The 12,933-nt window shown below is 36.1% G+C and overlaps 1 protein-coding gene across 2 annotated transcripts in view; it reads right to left on the bottom strand.

Moving 5' to 3' along the window:
- Window positions 1-911: 911 nt before the first annotated feature.
- Window positions 912-12,933, bottom strand: part of LOC111556266 (olfactory receptor 13C3) — a 113,793-nt gene continuing 101,771 nt past the window's right edge. For both annotated transcript variants that reach the window (XM_023242524.2, XM_045042513.1), the window contains exon 2: window positions 912-5,260. In XM_023242524.2, coding sequence (XP_023098292.1) covers window positions 4,149-5,102 — 954 coding nt within the window. In that variant the 5' untranslated portion in view covers window positions 5,103-5,260 and the 3' untranslated portion in view covers window positions 912-4,148. The remainder of the gene's footprint in view (window positions 5,261-12,933) is intronic.

The following is a 12,933-nucleotide window of genomic DNA, read 5'->3' on the forward strand; positions in this document are numbered from 1 at the left end:
ACCCAAAAAACAAATAATCCAGTGAAGAAATGGGCAAAAGACATGAATAGACACTTCTCCAAAGAAGACATCCAGATGACCAACCGACACATGAAAAAATGCTCCACATAACTCATCATCAGGAAATACAAAACAAAACCACAATCAGATACCACCTTACACCTGTCAGAATGGCTAACATTAACAACTCAGGCAAAAACAGATGTTGGCGAGGATGCAGAGAAAGAGGATCTCTTTTGCATTGTTGGTGGGAGTGCAAGCTCATGCAGCCACCCTGGAAAAGAGTATGGAGGTTCCTCAAAAAACTAAAAATGGAACTATCCTAAGACCCAGCAATTGCACTACTAGGCATTTATCCACGGGATACAGGTGTGCTGTTTCGAAGGGACAAATGCACCCCCATGTTTATAGCAGCACTATCAACAATAGCCAAAGTATGAAAAGAGCCCAAGTGTCCATCGATGGATGAATGGATAAAGAATATGTGAGATATATATATATATATATATATATATATATATATATATATATATACAAACACACACACACATATATATGTACACATACATATACACAATAGAGTATTACTCGGCAATCAAAAAGAATGAAATCTTGCTATTTGCAACTACATGGATGGAGCTGGAAGGTATTATGCTAAGTGAAATTAGTCAGTCAGCAAAAGACGAAAATCATATTACTTCACTCATATGAGGACTTTAAGAGAAAAAATAGATGAACAGAAAGGAAGGGATTCAAAAATAATATAAAAACAGGGAGGGTGATAAAACAGAAGAGACTCATAAATATGGAGAACAAACTGAGGGTTACTAGAGGGGTTGTGGAAGGGGGGATGGCTAAGGGGCACTAAGGAATCTACTCCTGAAATCATTGTTGCACTATATGCTAACTAATTTGGATACAAATTTTTAAAAATAAAAAATAAAATAAAAAAAATAAAGATGCCAAACTTCACCTGAAACTGAAAAAAAAAGTGGGAAGAAAATAAAATGATTGTTGGTATAAATGGAGCCTATGGGAAGCTCTTTGGAATACTCTCAAGTATATTTGAAGGTTACTACTATCTGTATTACAGTATCTTGAGGAAATCAACTTTTGGAGTACAAAATACATACTCAAACTCAATAAGCAGTTAATGGCAGTGTGCTGTGTGTATAAACCAACACTGACTGAAATGTTCTAAGAGACACTTGCTCAGTATTAGCCAGGGAGGTACAACTGAAGTTTCAGAACTCTTCTTTTTGGCCGGAAATTTCTTCCTCCTGCAGCACCATATCCTATACCTCAACAGGGAGGCTTTAGCCATACATGAGTTACACTCTGAAGCTTCATGTGTTCTTCAAAATATCCAACTCTGGGAAAGTGTTGAAACGTTTAACTTTAAAATCTGGCCGCCTTTGAAATTTAGAAAATCAGTTAATACACAGCCTGTGTTATCTCATGGTAACAATTCACTGGCCTGAGAAATAATGTTTTTTACATGATTCATGTGCCCTTCTCATGGCTCACAGTCCTCACTGGCACTGTCCCACTGGTTAACTGGAGAAGGCATTGTTCATATGATAGTTTATTATCCCTTGGAGATAATGATCTCTATATTCATAAATTTTCTATGTTTATATAGTTAGATAAAATAACGTAATTATGTCCAGGGTTTGCTTCAAAATAATCTGGAGGAAGAAGATAGATAATGATGAAAGAAAGTTGACCATGTATTGATAATAATTTAAGTTGTGTGATTGGTACATAGAATTTTATTAAATTACTCTAACTCTTTTGTTAAATACTTGAAAATAAAAATTCCAAAAGTATGCCATAAAGAAAAAAATACATATAAATGTGTATATATAGATAAATAAAGATATAAATATGTATGTGTAAGTATGCATGTAAACAGAGCTGTAAACATATTGGGGGAAACTCTTACAATGGTGGGTAATATGGTCTTTCTGACAGTAATTGAGCTAGAAATTGGAAAAAGTTTTTATCACCTGCCTTTTAAACTTCACCTGTGAAACCATAGGTATTGTACATCAACACAAAACAAAACAAAACAAAAACAAACTTTCATAGTAAATTAAAGTGATAAATCAAAGTAAAAACATGGTGAATGTATGACTCCTAATGACTAGGAGAAATCTTGAAGATGATATCTTTGGGAGATGGCTATATAGACAATATTTTTAAAGTATTTTTACATAGTTTTTTTTAAATTTAAAAATATTTATTATCAGAAAATAATACACCTAACAATTTCTTGGAAATTTTCTGATTTTCCAAGGAGGGCAATGTATTATTGAATCTATTAATTTTCTGATCATTGATTAACATGATCCTTCTTGTTTTTATAAAAGCCCTTTTGTACCATTTTTATGTACCTGTGGAATATTTTATTAAATGAAAGGTTCAACTTGATATAAGCCTACATATAAGATGCTAACAACCTTGATATTGTGTGAGAAAAAAAACCTAAAAATTAAGCTGCTAAGGAGTTGGTTAAAATCATACAAATAACATTTCTGCATGCCTAAACCTTGTTGCCCCATATCGAAACTGAAAGAGAATTAAACAAGGATCAGGTACAAATGCAGGGCCACTAGTGGGGGAAAGGAGGAGAAATGCCAGAAATTCAAAAGGCATTACCCACAGGGTCTGGAGCATGCCTTTCTGAACAGAACCAAAAGCAACACTGATGTTCCAACACAGAAGAGAGAGCAACAGCTGGAGATTTTCCACAGTAACAACCCTTCATTCCTGGTAGGGCAGTGGCAGAATAGCTGAATTTAGTGACCAGATCATTTAGGTAGAAACCTGGGTCAACCGAAGGAAGTGGAATGGCAAAGAATGAAGCCTCTAAGTAGGAGATATGGGGTTACAGTGTGGCTCCAAAACAAAATAAAGAGGAATGTTGAGTAGAAAATAAAGTCAAAGCCCAGTTATCACATGGGCTAAGAGATTACAGAAAAGACAGATGGTGTGGCTCAAAGATACTCTATGCTCGGCAATGGCCTTCTAGACAAGGAATCAACAGAAAAAGAAAAAAGAAAAAAAAGAACATAATAGACTTAATAAAGAATTTCAACTCATTGGAAAATGAAAGAATGGATTTTATTTTCCTAATCATTGTTTTTACCACTCTTTCTGAGCCCAGAAGAACACCTCAGGCAGATTTGAAACATTTCTGTTTTATTTGGCATAGAATACTAACCTTCCTCTCCTTTCTAGACCAGCTCCTCGGCTAGTCTGCAGCCTAGAGAACTCTGCAGGTCTCCCCTCTTCAAGTAGGAAGCCAGACTCTATTTCTTTGTAGGCACCCAAAACCTTAAGGGTCTCTTTTGCAGCATCCCCAAACTTGGGATTGGAAAACAATTTTGCTATTCTTTCACAGTGACTGTTGTGAAATGTCGCCCAAAACCCATTGTGGACTCACCATAAGGTAGAAAATTCCCTCAGTCATTTCTTCCTCTCTCCTGAGCTTCGCTTTATATAGCTTTAAGGGGAAAGGCAAAGATATTAACAGAGTGACTTCCAGGAGGAGATTTTGGCTCTTGTAATTATTAGCATATGGTAAAACAGGTGCTCAGTAGTCACCTTTAGTCATCAATTTGGAGTCTTAGCTTCAATTCTGAAATTCTAGACACTGTGAAGTAGTGCTATGCCAGGTGCTTTCTCCAGTTATTGAAACTTTAAATGACACTAAAACCTGGCTTTACGTATTTCCTTATTCCAAGGTAAGGTAAATATGGCTTACAAAGAATAGTCTATCCAATGTCACTTAGGTAGTTTGTGAAATTGCAGATTTTTTACTCTTACCTATTTCTAAAGCTTACGTGTGATGTTTTCCACTGTGTTTCTACACACGACACCAGAAACACTCATTCCAGATATCACCAGAGATGAGATTCTAATGGAATTCACCATGCTTGTGGAATCTAGACCAGGACATTTTGGAAGCTGAGTTTAAAGCAAACTATAGTTCTCAGTAATTCTAGCTGAGTAAAGCTAGGGAAGGGGAAGAATAAAAATATCTCTCCTTAACCATAGTTTCTCCAAAGGTTTTAACTAATTGACCTATGAGTCCATCTCTGTGCCTGTTATGAAAAGACCTACATTTTCTGTGTAGGATATACTTACTGAATAGCTTTTTGGTTTAGCAGATATTTTACAGCAATTTTTACATCCTTATTCCTCAAGCTATAGATTATAGGATTTAGCATGGGGGTCACTACCCCATAAAACAGAGAAATGAGCTTGTCTGAAGTTTGCAACTTGTCGTCCCCAGGAAACTCTTGAGACTTGGGCTTGGCATACATGAAGAAGATGGTACCATAAAATATGATCACCACAGTCAGATGTGCTGAACAGGTGGAAAAGGCTTTGCGTCTCCCTGTGGCTGAGTTCATTCTCAAGATGGTGTAAAGGATGAACATATAGGAGAAAAAAATGACTATCAGTGGAAGAACCAGGAATGCCATATTTGATATCACCATGGTGATAATATTGAGGGATATATCAGCACAAGCTAGCTTAAGGACAGCTAATATTTCACATGTGAAATGGTTGATAACATTATTCCCACAGAAAGGCAACTGCATGGCAAGAGATGTTTGCACAATTGAGTTGATTCCACCAGAGAGCCATGACACAGAAGCCATCAGTACATACACCACCTTGCTCATGATGATGGGGTATCTCAGAGGGTTACAGATGGCTACATAGCGATCAAAAGCCATCATGCCAAGGAGGAAACACTCTGTTGACCCCATTGCAAACCCAAAGAACATCTGCACTGCACATCCAGAGAAGGGAATGTTCCTTTTCTTTGAAATTAAGCTCACCAAAGTTGAGGGAACAGAGGAGGATGTATAGCAGATATCCAGGAAAGACAGGTTGCCCAGGAAGAAGTACATGGGGGTGTGAAGACGAGAATCAAAGATGCTTGCTATGATCAGAACACCGTTGCCAGTTAGAATCACTAGATACATTACTAGAATTAGAACAAAGTACATGATCTCCAGTTTTGGGTAACCGGAGAATCCCAGAAGAAGAAATTCTGATGTAAATGTCTGGTTAATTTTATCCATGTCATCTGCTTTCAGGATATCACAGGAAGATTTAATATAAAATATATTCACTGCTAAGAAATGTTACAAATTACCTGAACAATTCATTTTGTAGATGGTATTCTAAGGAGTGTTTGCATGGAGCCCTGATGGCCAGTCATCTTCAACAATCTGTGTGACTAGAAAAAAATGAAATTGGAAATGACTAAGTGCTGATGCCCTTTGCTAATATGTGAAACTCTACCTATGATCAGACAACTGTACAGAAGTAACTTTTCCTGCTGTTGACAGACTCCCAGGTTGAGGTTTCTAAAACTCCTAATTACCAACTATGAGCCTGACTTCATCTACCCCCAGAAAGCAAGCAGTAGAGAGAGATGGTAAAAGACTACTCAACATAGACCAGACATTTGTTTCAGCAATTACATCATGGTCAAAATTTCACAGCAACTTTGATATTTTTGGTATATATCTCATTCTATGTCTGATTCTACATACCTTATATTAGTATGTTTAATTTGTATTTTAATTAATTTTATAAGCATTTAATAATAATAAATTGAATAGCATAAACTGAAATTTAATGTCTGTTTAAATATTAGTTATTACTCTCATATTCTAGGCTCCTCTTAGTATTTTGTGTGACTGTTCCCATGACAAGACCATTGCACAGATCAGCTCTGCATGAATGTTAAAATCTTTGGAGGACATTACATAGTCTCTACCTTATTTTATTCTGTAGCTTCACAGTGTATCTTGTTTAAGTCAACCTAAGAAAACAGTAATGCGGTTTAAATATTTTATGTAATTATGTATATATGGGTATATATCCATCCCTTTGATGTATAAAATATAATAATTCTTTATATTAGCCCCATTTTTCCCCAAATATAAAAGATGTAACTTGTCCAAGTTAACCAGTTAGTAAATAATGAAGTGGAGCTCAAAGCTCAGATTGAATCTAATTCATAGGGGTGCGTGGTTGGTTCAGTAGGTAGAGCATGCGACCCTTGATCATAAGTTCAAGCCCCACTTGGACACGGAGGTTACTTAAAAAAAATCCAGTTCATAGCTTCACTGATTTTCATATGCATATGAATCATCTGGGTATCTTGAAAAACTTTAGATTCTGGTTTAGAGTTCATGGCAGCTCCTGAGATTTTCCATTTCTCTTAAGTGGTACTTATGCAAATCTCTTGGAAAGCATTTGAGTAGCAAGGCTTTTATCTACACTGAATTGACAGAGTATGCAGATTTCTCTGACCCATACTGATTTTTTTCATCTTATTATGGATTGCCATGTGAATATGAAAAATAACAATAATATATGTTTGTGTTTTACAGAAAGGTCCAAATTCATATCATGTTGTTATATACTCTTAAGAAAAAATATTATTAAAAGACACATTTTTTTTAAAAAAAGGAGTTTCAACTTGTGCCAGACTACTACAATAGTTTTAGAATATTACTGATAGCCAACCTTGAACCTAGGCATGTTCCAAGCACAGTAAGGATAAACTAAAGAATAATGTAAAGTGCCTGCCATTACAAAGCTCATAATTCAGTTAGGGATACAGGAAAAGTACAAATGAAAACATATCATAAATATAATTACATTATGTAGTTTGAAAATTACCAACTTTCCCAGAAGGAAGAAGTTTCAGACTTGGGCCTGATCTGGAAGTATGGGAAGAATTAGACAGATTTGGAAGAAAAGAGAAGAGGGGACATGGGGTATCCCAAAAGTGAGAAGTTGAGCCAAAGTTAGGAATACATAGAGCACATCCTTTTTGAACAAGGAAGTTTCGGTGGAGAGGTAGCGGCAAGCACATCTGAAAAGGAAAGCAAGGTAGGTACATAGAGAGTCTTGAGGGTCAGGCAGAGAATTTGGCATTTCTTTTGGTAACGAAGGTGTCCATCATTATTACAAAGCACAGAGCATGGGCTGAGTGCTTAGACCCTATGATATTAATACTCTCCAAAATTGACATCATAGTATGATTTTATGAATTTTTTTTATCAGAAATGTAACACAAGAAATTAAGCTATGTAAATTAATGGGGTTGTCACTAATTACTGACTAGATGTGAAAATTGATCTTTCCAAAATCACCACCCAATTCGACATTGGTCAAATCACAAGTTTAGGCCTCACACGGGCTAATAGTTTTGAGAATTTCAGCAGAGTCACTCTTCCCCCACTCACACTTAATTTGTCATGGGTAGTATTTGGGAAAATTACTGTATAACAGGTTTTACTTAGAGCCAGAAATCCAATTTGTGAGTTCAAGCCCTGCATCAGGCTCTGTGATGCCAGTGCAGAGCCTGCTTGGGATTCTCTGTCTCCCTCTCTCTGCCCCTCCCCCGCTCATGCTCTGTTTCTCTAAAAAAATTAATAAACATAAAAAAATACACAATAGAAATATTTCAACTTTGAAGAGAAAGGCAAAGAAGAGAATATAAAAACCTCAATTTTAGGCACTCCTGGGTGGCTTAGTCAGTCAAGCGTCTGACTTTGGCTCAGGTCATGATCTCATGGTTTGTGGGTTCAGGCCCCACATCAGGCTTTGTGCTGGACAGCTCAGAGCCTGTAGCCTGCTTCGGATTCTGTGTCTCCCTCTCTCTATGACCCTCCTCAGCTTGTGCTCTGTCTCTCTTTCAAAAATATATAAACATTAAGAAATTAAAAAAAATAAACACCTCAATTTTAGAGTTGAAAAAAATAGTTAAGAGATTGTTAATTTTTGTTATTTTTAGCTTAAGTCCAGAACTTCCTTTAAAGGAGAGGGAAGGAAGGAAGGAGGGAAATGGGTGGGGGCAGAGAGAGAGAGAGAGAGAGAGAGAGAGAGAGAACAGTTGGAGAGAGGAGAGATACGGAGAGAGGGAAAGATCTTCATTTTATTTGTGTAGCCAACTCTTATTTCAGAATCCTATGTGCCTTGAAATTGGTACAGTTGGAATAATGGGCAGAGGAAAGATCCAATGTCCATTATCTTTACATTACTACTATGTCTAACTGGTATCATTAAAATTGTATAGAAATTATCAACAGAAGGGAATGCTCAGCAGGAACTGTAGAAATATCAGAGTCACAAAAACAAATTGACTATATTCATTCAACAGTGCCCAGAGGAAAGGGACCATTATTCTACAATGATTCTACACTATTTCTTATGATAAATCAAAATCCTCCCCAGCTTGGAAATTGGTCAGAGAATGCAGAGAAATTGAGCACTCTGATCAACCCAGTCACTAATGCATAAAGAAGAACTCAGCAAGACACTGATTTACTAAGATATATGGAGACATTCCAGGTAGGAGCCAAAGGTCCAGCCTGGAAAGACTGTTGACTGCCTATTCCAGACAACTTCCAGATAATGCATCCAAGGCTACCTAAACTGCTTCGCCAGCCACCTGCTCCCACCTTTCCCTCCTAAATAGGAATCCCCTCACTAATTCAAACCCATCTTGAGCTGGGCTTGTCTTGCTACTTCTTGCACTTTAAACAGGTGATCTTGTTATACTGTGAGATACCTAGAGACACAGAGGAAGGAGTGCGTCTGTCTTGCTCATAGCCTCTAACGCCTAAGCCTAACACAGTGGCTGCACATAATAGATGGGTGGTTTGACTAAATAAGTAAAGGCTGACTTTCTAAACCCAAGCAATTCCGTGTGTAGTATTTTTGGACAAGAAAAATTTAATATGTCATATTTATTTTGCAGCAGGCTTTAATTTTTGTAAGTATCTTTCAGACAACACTAGTAAGCGGAAATATTTTAAAAAATTTTTAATATTTATCTATTATTTTGAGACAGAGCACAAGTAAGGGAAGGACAGAGAGAGAGGGAGACACAGAATACAAAGCAGGCTCCAGGCTCTGAGCTGTGAGCACAGAGCCTGACATGGGGCTCAAACTCACGAACTGCGAGATCATGACCTGAGCCAAAGTCGGATGCCCAACCCACTGAGCCAGCCACCCAGGTGCCCCTAAGCTGAAAACTTATATGCCACCTATGCCATCTTATAATTACCAGTTTATGCACTGTAAGTATAGAGAATCATCTAGTACTCACTGGAATATATATGATATGGGTTTAGCATGGTGGAAAAGTGCCTGGGACTAAAATCAAAGTCTGTGGTTTGAGGTCCTAGGCTTCTAATCTATAGCCTCAGTCTTCTTGTTTATAAAATAATGATAAATATAACTGCCTTACTTTCCTTGCAAGGATATTGTCAGGAAATAATGAGATAGCATAAGGAAATTGCTTTAAGGATTATAAAACATTATACAAATAATAATGAAATATGACTAATAATGATTCACAAATATATTTTGGTGATAATAAATTGGTATTCTATTGAATCAGATTATTAACATTACAAATTAATATCAATAATGGCCTTAACTATAGATTGAAAATGTACAGTTTCATTGTATTCAAGACTCACCTGTATACCAATACATTATTTCCACCTCCTAAAAGACCCAGTAACTTTCTTCTTAGTAATTATTACAGCATTCTGAATTAAGGTCAGGTTCAACAAACAATGCCAGATTCCACAGATGTGGAAGAGTAAATATTTGTTATGCAAGGGTTGTTGTAATTGTTCCCTAATTCCCAAAGCAATTTAAAGCTGGAACGAGAGACATGTAGAATGAAGAAACTTCCAGTGCATTAGGAATAGTGACCCACAGACCCAATTAAGAGCAGTACTGGGAATAAACTGTGATACATCCTCCTACTCATGTAACTTTTGGAAATAGGAGCACATGTTCACAAAATTAACTTTATAATATGTGAGAGTTTTTAGTTCAAATATGCTTACCAAAATAAATTCAATGTCAGAAATTAGTAATTCAAATAATTACCAAAATGAAATAAATGCTACAGTTGAAAAATCATCTAGATATTATAAATAAAATCAAACAGATGTTTTCTTTGAATTAAGTGCATTGTCATTTAACTTTTTTGCTTACTTTATATGTATTCTTTTAGATAAGTTAACTTCATGCAGGATGCCATTGTCATACTTCTTTGGAATTAAAAGAAACGCTAAGTGAAATAAGCCATACAGAGAAAGACAGATACTATATGTTTTCACTCTTATGTGGATCCTGAGAAACTTAACAGAAACCCATGGGGGAGGGGAATGAAAAAAAAAAAAAAGAGGTTAGAGTGGGAGAGAGCCAAAGCATAAGAGACTCTTTTTTTTTTTTAATTGTTTTTTCAACGTTTTTATTTATTTCTGGGACAGAGAGAGACAGGGCATGAACGGGGGAGGGGCAGAGAGAGAGGGAGACACAGAATCGGAAGCAGGCTCCAGGCTCCGAGCCATCAGCCCAGAGCCTGACGCGGGGCTCGAACTCGCGGACCGCGAGATCGTGACCTGGCTGAAGTTGGACGCTTAACCGACTGCGCCACGCAGGCGCCCAGAGACTCTTAAAAACTGAGAACAAACTGAGGGTTGATGGGGGGTGGGAGGGAGGGGAGGGTGGGTGATGGGTATTGAGGAGGGCACCTTTTGGGATGAGCACTGGGTGTTGTATGGAAACCAATTTGACAATAAATTTCATATATTAAAAAAAATAAATGCAAATAAAAATAAAATAAATTCACAGGACAAAAGTGAATTCCCATTTAAGGCCACAAGAGTAGAAAAAAGTCTATAATGGGTAGTTTGGGGCATGAATTCTGATAGGTAGATAACACATTAATGAAGTAAAATGTTTTGGGAAAATCTATTGATTTTGTAGACATTAACATTGAGGTTTAGTAAAGTTATCCTTCAGATATGAAGGAGAAATAAAAACTTTCCTAGACAAACAAAAGCTAAGGGAGTACATCATGAGACCCACCTTATAAGAAATACTGAAAGGAGTTCTTCAAGCCAAAATGAAAGAACACTAATTAGTAATGTGAAAACATAAAAATACGCAAAGGTAAATATATAGATTCATAAGCCTCTCTTCTGTGACAGGATGGTATGTTCACCACTTAACTATAGTATAAAAGGTTAAAGGAAAAGAGTATTAAAAATAACTATAGCTACTATCATTTGCTATGAATACAGAATATAAATAGAGATAAATTGTCAGATTAAAAACGTAAAAGGGAGGGAGTAAAAGAGTATAGTCTGTGCATGTAATTGAAGTTAAATTGCTTTCAGTGTAAAATAGAATGTTATATCTATAAGATTTTTTTATGTAAGCTGAGTGGTAACCACAAAGCAAAAATTTTTGGTAGATTCACCAAAGATAAGGAGAAGAAAATCTGAGCATACCACCAGGGAAATTCACCAATCCACAAAGGTAGACATCAAGAGAGAAAAAAAGGAACACTGAAACTACTAAACAGCCATAAAGAAATTAATAGGATAACACTAGTATATCTATGTATTAAAAAGTACCCTAAATGTAAATGGATTGAATTTTCCAATCAAAAGGCACAGAGTGGCTGGATGGACCGAAAAACAAGACCCAACTATGCTCTATCTACAAGAGACTAATTTTCAGCTTTAGGGACACACATAGGCTTAAAGTGAAAGGATGGAAAAAGATATTCCATGCAACGGGGTGGCTATACTTATATCAGACACAATAGACTTTAAGACAAAAACTGTCATGGGAGACAAAGAAGGTCATTATACAATGATAAAAAGTTCAACTCATCAAGCAAATATAAAAATTGTAAATATATATGCACCTGAAATCAGAGCACCTAAACATGTTATTTAAATACCAGCAGATCTGAATGGAGAAATAAACAATAACACAATACTAAGGGACTTCAATACTCCACTTTCAACAATGGATAGATCATCTAGACAGGAAATCAACAAGGATACATTGGATTTGAGACATACTTGCAATTAAAAAGACTTAACAGACATATAAGGAACATTCCATTTAAGAGCAGCAGAATACACATTCTTCTCAAGTGCATACAGAATATTCTCCGGGATAGGTGATATGAGAGGCCACAAAACAAGTCTTAGCATATTTAAGAGGACTCAAGTCACACCAAATATCTTTTATGACCACAATGGTATGAAACTAGAAATCAACAAGAGGAAAGCTAGGCAATTTACACATCTGGAAACTGAACAACATACACATGAGTGACCAAAAGGTCAAAGAAAAAAATTTTTAAAAATACCTTCAGACAAATGAAAATGGAAACACCACACACCAAAATCTATGGGAAGCTAAAAAAAACAGTAATTAGAAGGAAGTTTATAGTGATAAATGCATATATTAAGAAAAAAGAAATATCTCAAATAACTTTACTTCTCAAGGAACTAGAAAAAGAAGAACAAACTCAGCCCAGAATTAGCAATAGTAAGGAAATAACAAAAATCATAGAGGAAATAAATTAGAGACCAGAAAAAAATAGAATAAATGAAAAATACAATAGAAAAGACCAACGAAATCATGAAACTCTTAGAAGAAAACATAAGGGGAAAGTTCCTTGACATTGGTCTTGGCAACTATTTTTTAGACATGACACCAAAAGCACAAGCAACAAAAGCAAAAAGTCAACAAGTGGGATTACATCAAATTAAAAATCTTCTGCACAGCAAAAGAAATACTCAACAAAATGAAAAGGCAACCTATGAAATGGAGAAAATATATTTGAACTATATTAATATCCAAAATATATAAAGAAGTCATACAACTCAGTAACAAAAAAAAAATCTGATTTTGAAATGGGCAGTGGAACTAAACAGACATTTTTCCAAAGAAGACATACAGGTGGCCAACAGGTACATTAAAAGATGCTCGAGCTACTGAGTTGATTAAGCGTCTGACTCTTAATACTAATCTCAGGGTTTCTGAGATTGAACCCCACAA

Source organism: Felis catus, chromosome D4, assembly GCF_018350175.1.
Source record: "Felis catus isolate Fca126 chromosome D4, F.catus_Fca126_mat1.0, whole genome shotgun sequence".
In the NCBI taxonomy this organism is placed as follows: domain Eukaryota; kingdom Metazoa; phylum Chordata; class Mammalia; order Carnivora; family Felidae; genus Felis; species Felis catus.